The sequence below is a fragment of the Nothoprocta perdicaria genome, unplaced genomic scaffold (genome assembly GCF_003342845.1).
Source record: "Nothoprocta perdicaria isolate Ctin4 unplaced genomic scaffold, notPer1 scaffold_54, whole genome shotgun sequence".
In the NCBI taxonomy this organism is placed as follows: domain Eukaryota; kingdom Metazoa; phylum Chordata; class Aves; order Tinamiformes; family Tinamidae; genus Nothoprocta; species Nothoprocta perdicaria.
Genome location: NW_020455799.1, coordinates 2,480,216 through 2,502,388, shown reverse-complemented (window position 1 = coordinate 2,502,388; position 22,173 = coordinate 2,480,216). Strand labels below are relative to the sequence as shown.

Here is a 22,173-nt window from a genome sequence, read left to right as displayed (position 1 = left end):
TGTAAAATGTTGGGACTGGTCCATTTCCCAGATGGAAGGAAATATACAACATGCACAGCAGTGTAGCTAAAATGTGTTGGGGAAGTGAGGAGTAGCTATGGTTGATTGCAGGAGATATTTCATACAGAATGCCTGGAGAGACTGGGAGCCAGGGGAGAAGGTCACGTAGTAAGGAGCAGTCTGTAATTTGAGGTAGGTGACTGCTAGGAAGGTAGAAAGTGTCTTTCACAGACAGCTCTTGAAGATGATACTTCAAGGAGCAAAGGAGCTGACTCTGCTAGCAGAGGTGCAGTTGATGGCAGCACTAAGCTACTCTACCAAATAGCTGCCTATGGAAAGGACAATCCTTCAGACTTCTCTTAGCTCCTCTGTAGCAACACTACCACTCCCATGCCTCTGCAGAGAGCTGGTAAAAGAGCTGAAGCAGAAATATGTATTTATATGTGCACACAATATTACATGTGTACAGGCATGAGAATTTTCCTTCAGTGCTGCCTGAACTAGCTTTCCACAAACTCAGAAGAGCATCAGGGATTGTGTACTGGATACATGTGCATGAGGAAGATCTTCTGCTGTCTTGGCAGGAGCTGCCCATTAGATCAGATTAGTTGCATCAACCATGTTCTGGAAGAGGTTGCAAAGCAGGATGAGCCTAAAGAGAAGATGACAGGAAAAGAGGAGGAAGATGATCAAGCCTCAAAAAAACCTGAGTTCTATTATGAGGCAGCGTAGCTAATTGAATTCATAAACAGGTCAACGATGTTTTGAACACTGTATTAAGAAGTGCATTAGCAGGGGAACGTTATTATGAAAGTACTAAATTGTGTAGCTTGATGAAAGAAGAAAAGTAAACAGGTGGTGGAAGACCCTGAAAGCAGGCTGCATAATTAGCCGCGTCAGAGTGCTCTTTAACCGTTGTTCCAATTAAAGCATTGTTTCTCTACACAACATATTGAGAAATTGCTTTCTATTCTAATGATTAGGAACAGTCTGTACTGAAAATAGAATTTCTAAAACTGGCAACAGCTTTCTTCTAGACTTCTTTTATTTCCACAATTTAGCTGGATGAATACATTCGATCAATGTTTGCAGTGAAGGTTTCTTTATATGCATGTTCTTTTGCCTATGCTCACGTGCAGAAATTGATGTTATGTAGACAACAAGTATTGTTTTGTTTTCACTACAAGGAGGCTGATCTATTACCTAATGACATCAGACTAGAGAGAGAGAGAGAGAGAGAGATACATATATGTACATAATTCAGTTTGCTGATGGGATTTCCTTCCTTTATAATCTGAAGCATTGTATGACAGAGCTGAAAAAGTAAGTTACTGGAGGGATAGTTACAGTAAAGATCTTTACTTTTAGATTCACATATCTTAACAAAAAAAAAACCCTTATATATAATCTACAGATATTACTGTGGTGATGTAGCTAAAAGTTGGATGCAATAGTCCAAAATTTCAGACCATTACTCTAAAGAGATATGTAGTGTTAGAAATACTGCTTTTCTGTTCAAAGGTAGAAGAAAGCATAAGCAATAATAAGCTATTTTCTAAATGGTAGTAAAGCAATTTTAGGTTTATGATGGGATAAAATTATTTGGTTTTCTTATATTTTGTAATAGCGTGATGCAGTTCATAAAGAGGAGTTTAAGAAACAGACTTATACAACTGCAAATAAAATGTGAATTTTCAATATTCTTACAGGTAACATCAGTGAAACAACGCTTGGAACATGATACCAGTGATCTCACTCAGAGGCTGTGCAGAGCAGAGCAGGCTTTATTAGCAACCCAGGCTAAGGATACTGATTTGACAAGAAGTTTTGAGGTAAACAATTTAGAGTCCTAACTGATATAATTAATAACCTGCATTGGCAAGTCTGTAAATATCCTATACTTACTCAAATAATCTATCTTCCTCATAAGTTATTTTTAACTCTTTTAGGGACTGTCTTAATAATATTTTGTAGTTGTAGTTGTTAGATGAAATAAGGTTTTCACCAACTTCTTGTAGGCTAACACAATTTGTAGAATTGGCTACAGGATTAGGATTCATCGCAGTAATGCTGCTGATACAGTGAATCTAGATTTTTGTTTCAGGATTTTAATCATTAGTCCTAAAATAAAAACATTTAAGTACTGTCTGCTTGTAAAAGAAAATTCTAGGACCATTGACTGCTTTTTCAGTGCACAGTGCCAAACCCAAATATTTTATTCGGACACTTACCATATCCAGGTTTTGACAACTTCACATTTTTTTTTTAGAAGAAATACAGTCCAATAAATATGTACCGTAATAAAATCTTACCACAAAATGAAGAAAAATCAGAGGTCTTTCGGTGCTGTTATATTACCTAACATTCACTCATGGATAAATCTTTTCTGCTTTGTATCCTTGGTCTTCTCAGTTATATTTGTTTTGCTTTGGTAGCAACAGATCAGCCACGTGGGAAATCATTACAGATACATCACTAAAAAAACCTCTGTTTGTGAACCTTTTTTCCTTTATTTAGAAGCAGAGGTAGAAAAGAAATAATCTTTGTCAGATATGGAAGCTATGTTATGGGCTTTTTATTTTATTTTTTTACAATACTCTTTATATATGGTATAATTGCCAAAATTATCATCAAAATCTCATGAATAAAATTAAACCGATGTAGTGGGTTCTGAATAGGTCACACGTGTATGTTACCCAGCCGCAACAATTTTGTTTGAGCTAGAAGACCTTGATACAACTTTTATGTACTTTAGCATACAAAACTTTAGTCTTAGTAGCTACGTTTTTACTGGTAAAATCCAATGCTGGGGCCATTTTCAGGTATTTTAATGTGACTGCTTATATCATTAGACTGTTAGAATAGTGCTGAGCTTTGAGCCAGCTGACTAGCACTCTTTCAAACCATTCCTGGGCACCGTTTGGGAGCTGGCATGAGTCTGGGACCATTCCCAGAAAGCAGCTTGGTTAAAGCCACCTGTTTTGAAAGGTAGAAGATTTTAATGGTACAAATATGGGCTGTTCTTTGTCATTTGGTCTCAGTGCCAGTAATGGTCCTTGGCACATTTAATGTACTAAATCAATGTAACCAAAGCCTTCCAATCATGAGGCTAATCCAGTTAATTTTTGTTTTTATAAATGTATGCAAAGGAGGAAAGCCCTATTTATTAGCAATTTATGTATAATATAAAGTTTTAGTTAATAAATTCTACATTGTCTTATGTGAACTGCCAAGTGTAATCTATCCAACTTCTGCATATTGGCAATGTAATCTTTCCTATTTTCAGGTAAAAAGAGCAAGTTATCATCAAAAAGTGTGGGCTCAGGCCTTTCTGGCAATGAAATTAGAGTGAGATTTGATGACTAGAGATTACTGAGATTTCCCTGTCAGGGAGTGTCTGATGAGCTGAGATACCCTTTTTTGCTGCAAATAGCTGGAAGTACTTTATTTTCTTTGGTTTATCTGTCAAAATTGTTGCCATCTTACTAAGCTGTAATTATGGCAAGGTTTTTTTCCTTCATATTTGTTTGTCTTGGCCGCAGAGTTGGACAGCTGGTGACGGTGCTGTTGTGTTAGAACATGAGTAATAAATTTATAAAGAGGATGAAGCTGGGGGAAACTGTAATATTTGAAGAGCTTGCTGCCATTGCAGTTTTCACACATGATAAAATGTAGTGGATGTCAGCAGAGTTTAGACCCTGGCTCGCCTTCCCCACCCTTATAAATGTATGTGTTGCAAATAACATGCATTGTATTGTTTAGAAGTCTTGAAGATTTTGTTCACAGTAGGTTTTGCTTATAGTGACAGAAAATGATAGTGACATTGGACATCTCCTTTACCAAAGGAAAACTGTTGTAGTCTAATAATGGTTTAACTGTGCATTGAAGATTCTGCTTTGCAGTGGTTAATTCAGTGTTGCCTTCAATTATGACAGTATAGTAACATAGGTGTCCTCCAAAAAGTCAGAAAGCAGATGTATTTATGAGGCATCCTGGATATGTTTAGTCCCAGGACTTCTAAGATTTCCAGGGGTGACATGTCAGTAGTTTAGCAATTCTGACATCCTTCTATATGGTAATCTGTTTTAAGGATGCAACCAAGTCCAGTACTGCTTGCGGAAAAATGGCCATTTTGGACCCAAACTGCTCATGAATATGTGGCTCATAGATCTGCTCCTAGAACATTTTCTCCTGCATTAACAGTGCGAAGTGTATACAGAGGTTCTGGGTTTTGCCTTGATTTGGATTTTTTTTTCTTTTTCCTTTCTAAGGATCAGTTACAGAATGCCTAAGTTAAGTGAAACATTATACCAAGTAGAATCTCTTAAGTGGATTTAAAACAAAGAGATTCTGTTCATGCTTTGGAAATGTGCAGGTAGCTTGTTGTTATCAGATACTTAGTTTACTAAATTATGGGGTCCTTTTTGCTGAATGTTGCTTGATTGTAATCTTTGAAATTTGTACCTTTCAGCTATTTAATTCCTCAAATTTGATTGTTTTCCTGTCCATAAATCACAGATTTTCTGATTAGCAGGCTTGTTTAGTTCATGTACGTGTATTACATCTACATATGGTGCTTTAAATGTGGGAAGTCCAGCCACTTGACTTCTTTGAAAATATATTATAATCCAAGGTTACTTTGTTCCTTGAAACTTGCACATTGTAGAGTGAATGGATTTTTGAAACAGTCCATAGGAGCGACTATGAGTAGAAGAAAAGGTAACTGTTAGTGACGGTGACAATTTTAATCATGTTTTCAGGGTGATTTATTTATGTTGATGCAAAAACAAGCCTGCCCTGCCAGCAAGCTTTTAATTTTTTTCTCATACAGACCTTTCCTTTTCTTGAACTTGGCTTCTGTGAACTGCTGCCCATCTGCTAGTAGTAAACGGATGAATAATTGACGGCCCGTTTCCAGTTGGGCCGTGCCAGTGCCATGGCCATCTGTCGTCCAGCACAGGAGTTTGCAGGAAAAGGATTAGTTTCCTTAAAAAAAACTTTTATCTAACTTTCTAGATGCAATGTAGTTGCCGTTTTTTTTTTTTTAACTCTTTTTATTTGGAAAAAAAATATTGTTAACGGTGAAATAACTCTCTGAAAGACTAAGCATTTTAAATAAAATTTGACCAATGTTGCCACCAGGATGTTGTTTTGCATTTTGATGCCATTTCAGAGATCCTTTTTCTCTATGACTTTGGAGAGTACCATAAATCCATCAATTCAGACATCCCGGGCTACGTGCTGTCCTGTCTCAATCTGGTTGGGACAGGTTACGCAGAGCTGTTTTCCCTGGGACATCCAAGGGATGCTTCACCTATGTTGACTGGTAGGATCTCCCAGGTGGTGTGAGCTAGTTAAGTTCAGCTTGTGTTCTCAAGCAGTTATTAGGAATCAAACCCAGTTTCCCAGGCACGTAGCGAGATGTATTGGAATACTTTTCTTTTGATTAAATGAGCTGAATTATTTGATCTCCTTGCAAATTCATTTGATATATGGTCTTGTTTGGGCTTTATTTTAGGAATTGAAGAAGGAAAAAAACCTTCTTGATTGTCAATTTGAAAAAAAATTGCGAGAAATCCACCAACTTGAGGAAGAGCTAAAAACTATAAAGCAGTCGCTAAAACAGAGCCAGAATTTTGCCGAAGAGATGAAAAGTAAGTTGCATATTTGGTTTTACAGAAAGAACTCTTGTTGGATGGACTGGCTTGAAGTGCAGGCTCATATGAGACTGCAGAACTGAAAAATAACAATGCCTATGAGTACATGGTTTCAGACAGCCGTGGGTGATTAAAAAAAAAAAAAAAATCTTTACTCCAGTGTAATGATTTGAAGCAGATACTTTAAAATATAACAAAAATTCAAAATAATAAAAGCAAGTAGTAAAATTTCATCTAGAAAGTTGTCAGTAGAATTGCCAAGATTGACAATTGCCGATATCTGTACTGTAGTGTCCCTAAAAGTAAATATTTTGCGTTTAGCTACATCATTTATCTGAATGAATCAAGAATTTCATCGTGTTTTCTGTTACAGATAAGAATATATTTCAGGAAGCAGAATTAAAATTACTAGAAGAGAAATTTAAAAAGCAGGATAACTCCCTTTCTTTGGAGAAGCTGAAATTAGCTTTAGCTGACATGGAAAAGCAGCAAGCAGCTACTCAAGACCTGCTCAAGGAAAAAGAAAATTATATTAAAGAACAAAAGTGTAAAATAAGCAAAATGGAGGAAGAATCAGGAGCTTTTCAGAGCATCCTTGCATTCAAGGAAAGAGAATGTGAAGAATTAAAAAAAGAGGCTACTGCTTTTTCTCAGTGGAAAAATGAAAGTGATCATCTTATAAATAAACTTAAGTCTGAAAAAGAAGGCATGCTGTCTCATATTAATGATTTGGAGAGTTCTCTCCAAAGTGAACAAATCAAAAATAATGAACACAGTGAGAAACTCAGAATAATGGAAACTGAAAAAGAAAGGAGTGCTATAGAGATTAAAGAACTCAGAGGCATGTTAGATTGTAGAAGTGTGCAATTAGAAGCAAAGGGAAATGCTTATGATGAACTTCAACAGCGAGCAGAATTTTCTGATAAAAAGTACTTGAAAGAAATAGAAATTATGTCCTGTAAAATATTCCAGCTCACCAGCTACGTTGGTGAACTAGAAGAAAAGTTACAATTGGCAGCAAGCGAAGGACTGCAAAGGGATCAATGTTACCATGGCCTACATGGTGAACATGAGAGAACCTGTTGTCTTGTAAAAGCAAAGGGTGTTTCAAAAATGACAGAAGATGGAGAAGTTCTTATACAAAACAATCAGGGTGAAGCTGTTTTTGATGATAAACAACTGCCCATGAGTAACTCCATCACTGAGGAGCACAGATGTGCAAAGATGTGTCTGGGAATAGAAGAAAACAAGGATCTGACCGTCTTACAAGATCAAATCTCCTCTCTCGAGGTTTCATTGGTGGCTCAAAAGCAGTTGAATTTGGAACAAAAGAAGCAGTATGAAGACTTACTGCAAATCAAGGGTGAAACAGAAAAAAGATTAGTTGATGTAGAAAAGATGCATGAAAGCTTTGTGACAGAAACTAAACAGCTTATTAGTAATTTGCAGGTGGATATTTCAGCCCGTCAGGATTGTATCGAAAAAACATTCGCTACCCTTGAGGAAAAGGAGATGCAACTACAAAGACTGAATGAAAAATTAGAAAGTGGGCAGGCAGAGATTCAGGATTTAAAGATCAATAATAAATTGCTTGAGGATTCATTAAGACAGCTAAAGCTTCTGTCTGAAACATGGAGTTCAGAGAAAAAAGACATGTCTTCAATGATTTGCACATATAACAAAGAAATTGAGAAACTCGCTGAAGAAAATGCAGCACTTAGGGATTTAAGCAGAACTTTAGAGCAAGAACAAATAACTTTACTTGAAGCAAATAAAAGTATATCTAATAGTTTAAAGGAAAGAGAAGAAATAATTTCTGAAATGTCTAGAAAACAGAGAGAGGAAGGAGAACGTATTGAAGCAAGATCTGAAGAAACCAAAAAGGAGCTTATTGTTCTGCAAGCAAAATACAAATTGATGGAAGAAAGAAATGGGAACATGATGTGCATTTTAAGAGAGCATAGAAATAAATTGGAGGAGAAGAAAGCGGAATCAGAACAAGAGAAGCAGGTATTTAGGGAGAATGAAGACATCTTATGTGAACTAATAGCCTCAGAAGAAACAAAAAAGCGTTTAATTCAAGAACTTCAGCAACTTCAGTTGGAATTTTCCCACAGCCAAAACAGACCTTCTGTTGAACTTGACTGTTTAAGACAGGAAGCTTTAACTGTCAGAGCAACACAGAATGAAACACAAGAGCAATATGATGATACCTTATTTCAAGAGAAGGAGCAATTGGTCATGGGACTAGAAAGTAAAAGTGAGCCTGTAATTAGCGACTGCAGTGATGAAAGAAGACTCAATTCCAAACAGCAAAGGAAGCCTGTGGGAGAAAAGGACAGTCAGCTAAAACTTGAGCTTTTTGAAATGGATTTTGAGGATCGAGAGCCCTCCATCGAAAACTACAGGTTACAAATGATGCAGTTGGAGACTGCTTTAAAAATAATGGAAGAAGAATATGAGAAGTGTAAGAGGGAAAAGGAGAAAATACAACAGGAACTCTTGTCTGTTAAAGAATGTAAAACTTCAGGTTCTCAGCTTACGGAGTTAGATGAAGGTGGCCACTCATTGGAGTATAATTATGGTACTGTTGCCCAGAATTGTGATAGAAGAGGAATGACTGAAAGTTGCTCATTGCTCTTCCCTGAATTGACCTCAGGAGAAAATTATCATGACCAGCTGGCATCATCTTTGCAGGTAACCATAAGCAAGCTGAATGAGCTGGAGAAAATGTATGAAAGACTACAGACTGAAAACCTAGTATTGACTTCTGCCTTTACTGACTCAAAAGCTGACAGCATCACAGTTATTAATAAAATCGCTGAAGAGGAAGAGAAAATAATGAATGCAGATAAAAATTTAAAAGATGAGAGAGCTGTGTTTCCTGATGAACTTATGGATCAGAGTGATAATAGTGATAGGGGAATCTATTTTAATGATAGGCAAGTACCCTTCAAGTTTAAAGAATGCAGCACTGGACACAGTTCTGAATATGAAGACCTAAAGTTATCCAGCAAAGAAGTTAAAATGCACTTTGCTGAAATAAAAGAGAAGTTTTTCTCTTTACAAAATGAGCATAAAGTGCTATATGAACAACACTGCGCTATGAGCTCAAAAATATCTGAGCTGCAGTCTTGTATTGAAACGCTGAAGGCAGAAAATTCTTCCTTGTCAACAAGTCTGAGTGATGCTAATATGGATTCGATGAGAGTGCTGCTCTCTTCCAGCCAGAAGGATGGCCAGTTGGATTTAGTTGAAACTAAGCCTACTATTTCTTTTTCTGATCTTTCTGCAAGCCCATCTTTTATAAAAATAAGTCAGGCTGATAGTTCTTTTAACAGCAGTACATACAGATGGCCAGAGGAAATTAATCAGCTGAATAGTTCAGAAGAAATAATTCTAGAAGGTGCAGGAAAAGTTTTAGTGGAAAATCCTTGTAATGGTCCCACGCTGGACTCTGCAAAAGAAGAAAATACTGTTACCCCTGGAAAATCTAATCTCGAGAGTAGGGTTGAAGAACTTCAAACACTGTGTCAGACATATGAGAAGTCCATTAAGGTGCTTGAAGACCAATTTCACCTTCAGGAAGATAGAAAAAAGGATGAAATACAAGAGCTGAAGCAAATTATACTCTCTGAAAGAAAAGAAATAGATTATCTCAAACAGCAAAATAGATCTGACAATGAAGAATGGCAGCAGAAACTGCATAATCTGAGTATGGAAATGGAGTGCAAACTGGCAGCCGAGAGGAAGCAAAGTGAAAATCTGTATTTGGAGCTGGAAGCAGCAAGATTCCAACTACAAGTCCTTGATTTGAGCTCTCGTTCTCTGCTGTGCACGGATACTGAAGTGGTAGGTAATTTCTCCCGTGGCAAATCAGTTTTATGCAAAACATTTGCTCTGTGGTAAAGCCAAAAATGGATATATATGAAATGAAGCTTTGTTAAAACTGTCCCACATAAGCAATGCAGTTCTTTAGAGAAAGGAAAAATAATTCTTCATTTTTGTCCTATGCATCATAGCACTAGAAATAGCAAATGATGGGGGCTGGGGTGGGGGGGAAGATGTGGCCTACTAGAGACGTACAGCGTTCTCTTCTGCTTGCAAGAATTCCAGTCCTGACCACCTGGTCTTCTGCAAGTGACTTCCAGTGTGATGTCAACAGAGACTCAGAAATGATAATTTAACTTGGCTCTCAGTCATAGCCACTGAAGCTCTCTTTTCTGGCTGACTGTGCAACACTAAAACTGCTCCTTGAAGAGAAGAAAATCCTTTCTATCTAATGTTGCTCAGAATTCACTGACAGTATCCCCACTGAGGCACAGATTTTTCTTTTTTTTTAATAACTTAAAAAAAAGAAGTTCCTTATTCTCCACAGCTGTAGCTCTTATAAGATTAAGTATCCACTACAGATCATTTAGTCCTTGCCCTTAATCCCAGTTCTTTTTGGGAGACTTTAGATTTCAGAGTCAGGCGTTTTTATTGTCTTGAACGACAGCATCAGGGAGAGTTAAGTGCAAGTCCAGCTCTTGCCAACAGTAGTAATTGAGAAAAGTGTTTCTTTGGGGATTTGTGTTTGTCTCCCTTGGAGATTCTCTGGGATCTAATAGGAAGAGGTGAGTAATAAATATTGGATTAGTGATTCTAATAGTTTGCCGCTTTGTCAGAGGGACAGCTATATTCCCAAAATATGGAAACATGTGTTAACTTTGCACTTAGTCTATCAGTAAACTTGGCTGAATTTTCTCCCTAGTATCTTACAGACTTTGGGCAAAGATGCATATATGCGTAAATAGCTGTGAATTATTTCAATTGGAAAACAGGTAACAAAGTTGAAAGGGATATTCTTTTTTTTTGCATAAAAAGAGGGGCTTTACTATTTAGAAAAAATATTTCTAATTTTTTTGTCTGTTGGTATTTTTTGTTGTTTATTGATTCTTAACAATTGCAGAATCCTCAACAAGAAAACAACAGCTTTTATGAGCTGAGAATGCCTAATGAAAACAAAGCACAGAAAAATGACACACCTGAGCGAAGCCCCTACGAGAAAATGGTGATAAGAGGGAAATCTCTGTGTGAAAATGTAACTGAGACCATTGAAAGAGGATTTCTAGAAGACTGTACTGAGAAGTTGCGTGAACAAGAATGTAGAAATGTGTCAGAAGAAATTGCTAATGTTTCAGACTGTGTTAGTGTGTTGTCCTTCTCCAACAGTAGTAGTTTTTTGAGTGCAGCGGATTTTTCTGAAAATCAAATAAGCACAGAAACAAATCAGCAAACTGCTGAAAATCTGAATTTGATTAATGAGAAAGAGGAAAGCAATAAGAAGGTTGATTTATTAATGAAAGTCAAGGAATTAAGCTTGCCGTTGGACTTTCAGCATACGCACTTAACTCCTCAGAGATCAGCTTTTGTAGAACTAGAAGAAATGGCTGTGCTGCTTAAAAAAGTAAATTGTGACATAAAAGAAAAACTGGAATCCGTTTCGCTCGATAAGCAGCAATTATCTCTTAGAGTAATGTCTTTAGAAAAAGAACTTGACAACATAAAGTCTGAGCTGGAAATATATAAAGCTAGATTGTCAAATGTAACAGAAACAGAGACCCTGGATGATGTAGAAATGGCCAGCAAAGACTGGCATGAGCGATTTATTGAAGTGGAAAATGAACTGAAGAGAACACAATCTGAGAAAGAAAATATTGAGAACCATGCCTTGTCCATAGAGAAAGATTTTGAAGTCCTTCAGTCAAAATATCACCAATTAGAAAGGGACAGAGAAATTAAACTGGAAACTATTTGTGGCCTTCACGAGCACCTTGCTGCTGTCACAACTGAGAGAAATCATATTAGCCAGGAACTAAATATTTTGTCTGAAAATAAAAAAGAATTGGATAAAATGTATCAGAAACTACAGGAGAAATTAAAAGCGCTAGAGTCAAATAAAACTTCTACTGAATTTATTAGGTCAGAGGATGAAGTTATGACAGAAACCAATCTGTCTGATGTAAATCAGGAATCGAGTGAAAATGAACATCAGCAAAGTTTGGAAAAAGTTGGTGAGTCATTCACCACTGACCAAAACCAAGAAGCAGATTTGAACAAGGAAAAAGATTTGGGTGTAAGAGAATCTGAAATGATGCAGAGTAAATTAAGTACTTTAGAAATGGAAAATTCCAAGCTCTATAAATCTTTGGAAGGTTTGTTAATTGAAAAAGGTGAGCTTGCTGCCAGGTTAAACTCAGCACAGCAAGAAGTACATCAAATGAGATATGGAATTGAGAAGCTGAAGGTCAAAATTGAATCTGATGAGAAGAAGAAACGTCACATAGCTGAGAAGCTGAAAGAAAGTGAAAGGAAAGCTGATTCTCTTCTCGACAAAATTGAGAGGCTTGAAAGAGAATTGCAGATGTCAGAAGAAAATCTAGAAGATGCATTTATTCAATCAGAGACTGCTAAAGAAGAAGCAGAAACATTAAAAATTGAGATGGGAGAGATGACTGAAAGGTTGAAATGTTTAAAATTAGAAATTGATGCCCTCAGCTCACAGAAAGAACATTTGGCTAAAAATCTAAAGGAAAAGCAAGACAAGATCCTTGAAATGGAGTCCTCAAATTTAGCTACAGTAAAAATATTAGAAGAAAAGGAGGAAGAGAACATGAAAATCAAGGGTGAGTTTGAAAGTGCTATAATGTTGCTGAAAGCTGAACTCAAAGATGTAAATGAAAAATTAGAATTTTCCTGCAAGGAGCAAGCAGTTGCCAGAGCAAAAGAAGATGACTTAATTAATCAGGTAACTCATCTCGAGCAAGATAGAGCAGTGTTATTACAACAATGTGAGGAAATAAAAAGTGAAAATACCAAATTAGAACATTCAAAGGTCATACTTGTTGAACAGGTTATGGATTGCAAGCAAAAACTGGATGAAAAGATTCAAGAAATTGGTGCTCTTCAAAAGCAAGTCGAAGATGCAAAGCAACTCTCTTTGCAGTTGACGCACATGGAACGTGAGCATGAATGCTGGCACCAGGAAAAGAAACAACTGGAGAATTTGATCACAGAATTGAAGCTGAAGGTGCAACATTTTTCTAATAATGAAAATTTTCAGGATATCCTGAATGCTCTAAAAATATCTTATAAAGACCTTGAGAAGGAACTGGAATCTACACTTTCTGAAAAGGCCATTTTGTGTAAAAAGGTAATACCATTTCTGTTGTGAAGCTCCCTTTTTAGGAGTGAGGATAAAATGTCCTCTGGGCTTACCACTTCCTTAACAAATTATACCTTAAAATAACTTTAATCTGAGATATTTACAGTAAGTATCCTATTTTTAAAATGCTATTTTAAATACCATTAAGAGTTGCTTTCAAAGTTATAGATCTGGAAAGCACTCCCATGGGTAGGAAGCTTGGAAAGATTGCTTGAAAGTAGGAATCGGATTTTAAGTAATAGAATATATTGCAGGATACCTTCCTTTTTCCTATAGAAGAAAAAGAGGAGTTTTTATATTAAGAAGCAGCTGTTAGGGAGCTCAACAGGAAATAAAATAGCAATTCAACATTTGCCATGAGAAAATAGCTTTAATGTGTTTTGACTGTTGATTCGGCTTGGAACACTTATCTGAATGTGATAGCCCTTCTAAAAATCTGCATGTTGCATATAAGATTCTTTAGAGTTCACACTTTTTTAAGAAATAATTATGGATATTTTAATTTCAGGTAAATGAACTGACTGAAAGTTGTACTGAATTGGAAATCAAACTATGTAACACTGAACAGAAGATTCCTGGATTAAAGGAAGAATTTACTGTGGAAAGGAAGAAGCTCGCTGAACAAATACAGCTTCTTCAAGAAGAGTCAGAAAGCAACAAAGTTAGTCACTGCATGAGAAACTTCTGGTTCAAGACCAAATTCTCAATGATAGTTAATAGGTGGAGGTCTACAGAGTTGTAAAATATACAGTATCTGAGACTTTCTATCCAAAAAAAATTGTTAAAGGAAAATGCTTATAAAATTTCCTCATATTTAAGATTATAAGTGATTCTTAATCTCTGAAATCACTTTCAGAGGAAACAAACATACATTCAGAAATATAAATATTGGTTTTAGCAGTGCAGTATGGTTTTGCAGTGTTGGCAAGCCTGCACTCAGTGTATCCCTCACATGAAAATGTTTATTTTTAGAAGACCCACCTTTGCATGCTGTCCTATTTTTCTGTGCTCAGTTATGAGTATGGTCTATTTACTCATTGTTAAATATATTTTTCTTGCTGAGTTTTTTTGTTTTGTTTTTGCATTCAAAGATGTTTCATGTATCAAGTTAAACAGTGTAATAGGCAAGTTCTCCTTTTATATGATTTTAAATACCAAAGTGTGCTATTTCTCTTTATAGATTCAGCTGCATCTGACTATATCGGAAAAAAATGAACTGAGTAACAGTTTGGAGATGGTTCAGAAAGAGTTACAAGAAAAAGAGTGTGAAATGATAAGAGAAATATCAGAATATCAAGACAAACTTCACAAAGCAGAGCAAGATCACCAGGCTGCTCTAGCAGAGGTAAACCAAAAGGTAAATCAGACAATAAGATGAATGCTGCTGTGTATCTCTTCTACCTCAGTCTTTAATGTCCATGTATTTTACAAAATTTTTACAGATGTAATCACAAAGGAAACTCTCTTTGGTATCTGTATTTCTAAAATGTAAAAACTATCTGAGTTGTGAAATGAAGTCATCTTTTGCTCTTTGCTATATAAAAGGTAAACTAGCACTGACTGAGTTGTGAAGTACATATAGTTTTACTAGGACTGTTCACGTGAAGGAGGGAGAGTTTCAAGTATGTTTCAATAAGCAGCTTCCTCGTTAAAGAAAGGGGAAGTTAAGTGGGAAGGGTGAGGAAGGATCAACCACTAAAAATTTGACATCAAATATGATAGTCAAATATGTTTTAAATGCATTTACTTTATCCATGCTGTATCTAAATAGCCATAATCTTATATTTTATGTCTATGGGAATATGTATTGGAGTCAGGAAGACACCATAAGCAACTTGCTATAATTGTACCTTTATAATTTTCATTCCTATGAATGTATAGTATATTTAAATTAAATTATAATAAATTATAAGGACTTTCTAATGGTAGAAATCGTAGAGGCAAGATTCTGGTACATAAAATGTGTATGTAAGTCAATTGCTTCAAAGCTTATCAAGCCAACTTTCTATGAAATTCCTGTAAGTTATACTATGATCTTAAGTATATCTTCAAAATATAATTCTATGTCCTTTTTCAGTATGATGGTAATTAGGCACACTTTCTGTCTTTAGAATGAAGTAGAAATTCAGGCTTGTCAAGATAAAATGAATTCACTGGAGCATTTTGTCAGTTCACAAAAAATGGAAATTGAACGTTTGAAGTCAAATAAAGAAGAATTAAATAATTTTCTTAAAGAAGCTAATCAGACTTTAGAAGAACTCCAAAAAAATAAGGTAAGAAAAACTCATGCAAGTATTGCTAGTTACATCAGATGCAAGGTACAGTGCAGCAGAATAAACGCAAGATTGGCAAAAGTTAATCTACATGGATATACTTGTCTAGAAAAATGTCTTTTAATCTTTCTCCTGGTAAGAGGCTGCCAAAATTAAGTTCATAGAATCATAGAATGCTTAAGGTTGGAAGGGACCTCAGAGGTCATCTAGTCCAACCCCCCTGCTCACGCAGGGTCACCTAGAGCACGTCGCACAGGGCTGCATCCAAGCGGGTTTTAAAGATCTCCAGAGAAGGAGACTCCACAACCTCCCTGGGCAGCCTGTGCCAGGGCTCTGTCACCCTCACAGTGGAGAAATGCTTCCTTAAGGCACTTTTGGTGCATCAGCTTGTGGCCGTTTCCTCTAGTCCTGTTGCTGGCCACCACTGAAAAGAGGCCGCCCCCCTCCTCCTCACTGCCTCCCTTGAGGTATTTATACACGCTGATCAGGTCCCCCCTCAGCCTCCTCTTCTCCAGGCTGAACAGGCCCAGCTCTCTCAGCCTTTGCTCATAGGGCAGATGTTCCAGGCCCCTGATCATCCTGGTAGCCCTGCGCTGGACTCTCTCCACATCCCTCTTGTACTGGGGAGCCCAGAACTGGACGCAGTACTCCAGATGTGGCCTCACCAGGGCTGAGTAGAGGGGGACGATCACCTCCCTCGACCTGCTGGAGACGCTTTTCTTAATGCACCCCAGGATCCCGTTGGCCTTCTTGGCCACCAGGGCACACTGCTGTCTCATGGTCAACTTGTCGTCCACCATGACACCCAGGTCCCTCTCTGCAGGGCTGCTCTCCAGCAGGTCCACCCCTAATCTGTACTGGTGTCTGGGGTTATTCCTCCCTAAGTGCAGGACCCTGCACTTGCCCCTGTTGAACTTCATGAGGTTTCTCACCGCCCAGTCCTCCAGTCTGTCCAGGTCCCTCTGGATGGCAGCACAGTCCTCAGGGCTATCAGCTACTCCTCCCAGTTTGGTATCATCAGCAAACTTGCTGAAGTTGTACAGAAACAAACAAACAAGAATTACTTATAGCTTTGGTCTACAAATAATATTGCATAACAGAGTTCCATTTCACAGTGGAATGTTTAGACAGAAGAATTATGTTTCCAATGTTATAACTGCATCTTTTATTTTCTAGGCTGACAGTATTAACAGTATAATTGAACTAAAGAAACAAAATGAATTTGCTAATAATAAAGTACAGCTGTGGATGAAATCCTGTAAACAGATGGAACAGGAAAAGGAAATATTGCAGAAACATATAGTGGAACGTGATGAGCTATTAAAGAAGAAAAATCTAAGTATGTCAAAGTGTAAGCAAAAGTGTAATTGAGTCTTCAATTACAGAGCTTGTCACTGTAACTGAACCTTATTGCTTTCTTAAGAATACTTTTTTTTTTCCTCTAAAAGGTACACTTGTGTAAGCAGCTCTAATACAGAGAAGAAAGTTTCTTAACTGTCATGAAAAAGTACACCTACAACTATGTGTCAGCCAGATCTTTAGAGAATCTGTATGCAACTTCTTTTTTTTCTCAAATATAAGAGGCACATCTAGGTTATAAATATTTTTTATTGTTATATTTTTGGGCCTAAGGGTGACTTAATGAAGAAGTGGATTTTTTTTTATAACAAAGGTTCCCTAAATATCTGTGCAACTTTCATGCTTTGCTGGGGGTTTGTGTGTGTTTGTTTGTTTGTTTTGTGTGTTCATGAGACAAAATGCACTGTCTGGGAGGTCTCTTCATACACTGTAATATGTTCTAGGGTTAAAGATACACAGTTGACTATTCAGAAATTTAAAAATGACAGAGAAATTGTTTGCCTGTGCACTAGTCAAAAATTCCAAATTTTATATGTTTGCTTCCTATTTAATAAATATAAGTAACATACTACTGATTTTGTTACACATTTCCACTTATTTATTATGGTTGCATTATTGTAGAACGTAATAAGAGGTGTTTGATCCTTGCATTATCAATTCCTGTATACACATGTTAAGTAACCTAGTAATGAGGTACAATAACTTTGCTTTACAGGCGCTGATGGGAATGCCATTGCAGAAGAGACTAGGTTAAAACTGGAAGAATTACAGGAATCTGTTGAAGTGAAAACTAGAGAGGCAGATGAGAACTTGGAGAAATACTGTTCTCTAATTGTTAAATACTATAAGCTAGAAGAAGCAAATGAGATGTTAAAAACTCAAGTCACTTTGTTGAGTGGTCAGTTGAAGCAGCCAACAAGTGATGCTGAGAGCTCTCCTGTGCCGAGTTCAAGTGCCTCAGGAACAGTTGATGATCACTCAGTCAAGGGCACGAGGTCAAATGAAGATACTACTAAGCTTTCAAGTAAAAGGCAGAGAAATGAAGACTCCACAATAGCTAATGGAGAACCAAGATCCCCTATACCAGAGGCTTTATCAAAAAAGAAAAGGAAGGATGATCTCCATCAAAGATTGCTTTCACAGGAGAACATGGAGTATGAGGTGGATGGACTTCCAGAAGTGGTGAAAAAAGGTATTTATACTTTTTATAAAGGAAGGCAATGGGAGTGAGTCACTCCCCTCTTTCTACATGATGCCAATTTACGACAATTTAGCGCTTGAGGAACTGTGCTGGTAGTCTTCTGTGGTACATTTACATTTGCTTAATAAGTTCAACAAACATGCAGATATGTTGACTGTATTGATAGTCACAACTTTGTATTTTCTTATGTTATATAAATTGGACACCAAAGTGCACCATATGTTACAGCTACTAGCTCAAGACTTGACCTAGTCATTTAAAAATATTCTCTAAACTACTAAAGGAGTATAGTGTTGCTGTAGAGTAGATTTAGTCTTGAAAATTCGAAAGATACTAAAATACAGTGCTGTGTACTATGATGTGCTGGAATCACTCTTGTTCTTTCCTAGTCTTGCAATTTCTTCCATATTATTCCTTGCTAGTTCAAAGAGTAAGCTAACAGTGAATTCACATCTTCATGAAAGTTCAGTTTTACTCTGTTGTTAATGCAGTGAAATTAGGTAGCCCGGCATTTCAGATAATGATTCATTGAAGCAAAAAATAATAGAGAAATTTGCACAAATTATTACTTGCATTTCCTTTTCTTATTACTGTTAATTCTTTTCTGGAAATTTATCTGTTCTGGGGATTTATTTGCTAGTTAATGTTTGAGATGTAGGTTGAGCTTAGAGATAATAAATTCAAAACTAGTATGCTTCTACAGTGAGAAAAATATGAAAAAAATCAAAAGTATCATGTCTCAAAATTGTTTTCTGATTGAATTATAGTGAAAAAGGGATATGTTTTTAAACAGAAATTGTTCGTCAGATAATTGTGTGTTTTTAGGGCAAAAAAGCACAATTATTTGGAAAACTTTGGTATAGAGTTACTGTTGTAATCTATTCATTTTGAGTATGCATATGAATTTTATAATGGTAGATGTGCTCATTTTGTCCATTTTCTTCAATGAAATAAATTATTTTAATCAGATGTTTTTAATCCCTTTCTTGGAAACAAGATGTATTTATAAACAGTATAATTTAGTGAGCTGTTTTTAATAGAATCTGTTTATTTTTCAGGGTTTGCTGATATTCCTACTGAGAAGGTTAGCCCTTATATTTTACGTAGAACAACCCTAAATGTAAGGACAGATCCTCACCAGGCTTCCCAAAGCAAGAAATTGTCTTCACCTACACAAGATGTTAAAAAAAGGAAATCAGATTATCCTGGTGAGCGCTCTCATTCAACAGCTGGTGGCAGCAAATCACAAAAGGTGACTTTTAAAAAAAAAAAAAATTATCTCTCTATATAAGAATCATAAAGAAATGTGCTATATGATTCATCTTGCCAAGTATATTTGGGGATATATCATTATTCTTTAAATTTCTCAGATATCTAGTGAAGATGAGATCCTAAATGCTGAATAACTAAACACTAAGACTACATTAGGAACCCAGTGGTTCCCATGATGTAATCTATGACCTCACAGTATAACCCATTTGGAAATGCAAGTGAAATGCAGGTATATTTTAAGAGGTATATAATAGGTATTAAATAGCATATATTTTTTATGCTGTAGTTTCTTAGGTCTCAGAAACTGTTTAAAAAAACAAAAAAAAAACCCCAAAACCATCTCTGGAAATCTCAGTTGAGGCTAAAAGTTTTTTTACTAACTACTTTTTTTGGAATTCCAGATTCTAAATAATTACTGATATTTGAGAAACTGTTGAACATCTAAATTGGGAACATTCAGATGGTGGAAGAACTAGACTTTTAAGATTAGTGGTTATCAGAATTTGAGGCTAAAATTAAATATAAAAACAATTATAAATAAGTAAATACTGCTGAATCAGGTTTTGAACTCTGATTTTTATTCAAAAAGGTTGTTTAAGGAAGCTTGTGTTAACTTTGTCACACAATTGCTAAGGATTTCACAGTACCTCAGAACAAAACATTCCTTCTAAGCTAATGCATATAATACCGAGATTTCCCAAAGTTGTTATTTGCATTGCTTAAAGTTGAGCAATAAGAATTTGAGGTTGTTTATTATATGTTGATACTTCTTTACATAAGGGTTGTCAGGAGTGGCCAGTTTGCCGGGTTGCACAAATCATTCCTTTGGTGACCAGTAGAGTCTACTACAGAGCCTATGAGAAACCATGGAGTAACATGCTATTGTTGTTTTGGTTCTTTTTTAATGAAATGTTGTGGATTAGTAAATGAAAAATCTTCTTGATTGTCAAGTAGATCCACATGGTTTCATGGCTTTACAGATTTTGAGGCCAGAGAGCACAATTTAGTGACAAGTTGGATCACAGCCCATAATTTTTGAGACGCAGCATTAGGAAATCCATAAAGTAATATTGAATCCAATGTGTCCATGCATGTTGTTTCAAGGGTTAATTACCCCAACTTGCCAAAATTTGCAGCTTCTTACAGATAGAGATTGGAGGTTTGTTTCATTAAGCAGTGCCTATAGATTTTCTTTACTTATGTATGTTTGCTATAACTTTAGAAACAATTGGAGTATGCTGCTTGTAAAGAAACTTCATAGCAGAGAAAGGTCTAGTCTGCCAGCAGGCTATAGGCTTATTGTAGGCTCTCGGTGACCATAATCAAGGTTACAGCAAAAAACAAGTAGTCAGTAATAAATTGTTTTTAATACAACTGGGGGAAGATTTCCCCTAATGCATATTTTTGTGTCTAAGCTGATATTGTCTCGGCCTAAGGACAGGCTGCTCCTTACCTTCAACTGTAAATATATTTGCTAAAGGAGAATAGAGTAGAAATAAAGGTTTCAGGGCTGTGTGTTCGCTCTGCAAACAAGAAGTCTTGAGTTCTAGGAATGGGTGCCCTGCTCTTCTGAGCACTGCAGCATACAGCTGTTTGTTTTTATTCCAAGAAGAAGCACACCTGAGAATCTTTGGAAGAATTCTTTATTGTTTCATCATTTGTTGAAGCCATCAAAACATGTTGTTTCATGCTTTATATTAAAATAGTATATTGTGTCTTATTTTACAAGTAAAATAAACTGTTTCCTTCTTATTCCTGACAGCTACTTATATGTAGTACATATAAGACAGCCAGTTTCAAATTGCTGAAAAATTTTCAAGATGTTTAAAATGTGCCCTCTGCCATTTTCATATGCAAATTTATTCTCTCTCATATGTGATCTGTAGAATTTAAATTGAGTGCTTTGACTGAAAAGCAATGGTGTCTGTCCAGTTGTCAGAAAACAAGAGAGAACTATGTTCTATGTTAGCAAAATATGTACAAGGCTTTCCATTATGCAGTAGCAAAATTAAATGCAGATCTCAATATGCAATACCTAATACATTAGTAAGCAGACTGAGAGTACTCTCTGTTCCTGGTTTAGCTTTTTTTCTGCTCAGAGCAAATAACTTGCTAACTGTGTTGCTACACAGCTATTCGATCTTATTCTCTGCCTCAAAACACTGATTTTAAAGTCTCATTGTACTGTATATTCAACGTGATAAACGTCTTAATCTATTTTGGATGTGTATGTATACGTTTTTGCAAATTCCAAACACTCAGTCTTTTGACCTACTGCAGAAAGTCACCAAGGTTTTCCATTACCAGGTAACCAACAGGGTGTTTGTGTTTCAGGTAACTGAGGAGCAGCAGTCCCAAGGAGGAACAGTTCTTCCGCTAATGAATTCTACTCCAAGATCACCACTTTGCACAAAAGCTGTTTCTGATAATACTCCTGAGAGTAATATGGTGCACAAAGCCAAAAACACCCTAAATGCACACGTGCCACCTGAGCAGCATGAACAAGAAAACTGCAAGGTGCAGTAAGCTTGTGTGGACTTAATCTCAACTCAAAATAACTGGTCAAGAACTCGTTTCTCAAATAAATATCAAAACAATATAATGGGCACCCTTTTCACTTATAAAGGATTAACAGTATATTAGTTCTATAAATCGTCTTGAGCATTTACTAATCACTGAAACTTGTGGAGTGATAATTAAGGAACAGATAGGTGATGCAACTTTCTGTCGAATTTACTGTAAATAATTTTTCATATGTGTTTGAAAAAAAAATGAACCCAGAGAAAAAGTAAACTACTTTTTAGTAGTTCTTCCTTCCCTTCTGTGTACAGATACTGTGTTATTACTTTTCCAAAATAAATGATTCTCAGATTGCTGCAACAGAGATGATCTACAACTGCAGCATGAAATTTACCTGTATATCTGTAAAAATATTGGGTGAACAGGATTGGATAATAGCAAAACTAGGCGCCAACTTTATGTGTAACTGTAAAAACAAATATATAACCAGATATAAATTGCATCCAGTGTACACACATAATGCACTCCATCTTGGTGTCTTTTTTTTTACTTTTTTATTTTTTTCAAAATGGAATAACATTGTGCAAAGATCCAGGAATTGTGGTCCACAGAGGTGACCATTGTTTTTCTGTGAAATTAAACATCTCTCACTAGATCTCTTGGTGCTCCCTTATGTGTATTCCC

The 22,173-nt window shown here is 36.2% G+C and overlaps 1 protein-coding gene across 3 annotated transcripts in view; it reads left to right on the top strand.

The window, feature by feature from the left end:
• CENPF (centromere protein F) overlaps positions 1 to 21,723 on the top strand; it is a 35,833-nt gene extending 14,110 nt beyond the window's left edge. For all 3 annotated transcript variants that reach the window (XM_026048414.1, XM_026048413.1, XM_026048416.1), the window contains exons 11-21: positions 1,710 to 1,832; positions 5,519 to 5,654; positions 6,031 to 9,509; positions 10,609 to 12,852; positions 13,373 to 13,525; positions 14,045 to 14,221; positions 14,976 to 15,137; positions 16,314 to 16,476; positions 17,212 to 17,688; positions 18,756 to 18,949; positions 21,304 to 21,723. In XM_026048414.1, the coding sequence (XP_025904199.1) occupies positions 1,710 to 1,832; positions 5,519 to 5,654; positions 6,031 to 9,509; positions 10,609 to 12,852; positions 13,373 to 13,525; positions 14,045 to 14,221; positions 14,976 to 15,137; positions 16,314 to 16,476; positions 17,212 to 17,688; positions 18,756 to 18,949; positions 21,304 to 21,495 (7,500 nt within the window). In that variant the 3' untranslated portion in view covers positions 21,496 to 21,723. The remainder of the gene's footprint in view (positions 1 to 1,709; positions 1,833 to 5,518; positions 5,655 to 6,030; positions 9,510 to 10,608; positions 12,853 to 13,372; positions 13,526 to 14,044; positions 14,222 to 14,975; positions 15,138 to 16,313; positions 16,477 to 17,211; positions 17,689 to 18,755; positions 18,950 to 21,303) is intronic.
• The last annotated feature ends 450 nt before the right edge of the window (positions 21,724 to 22,173 follow it).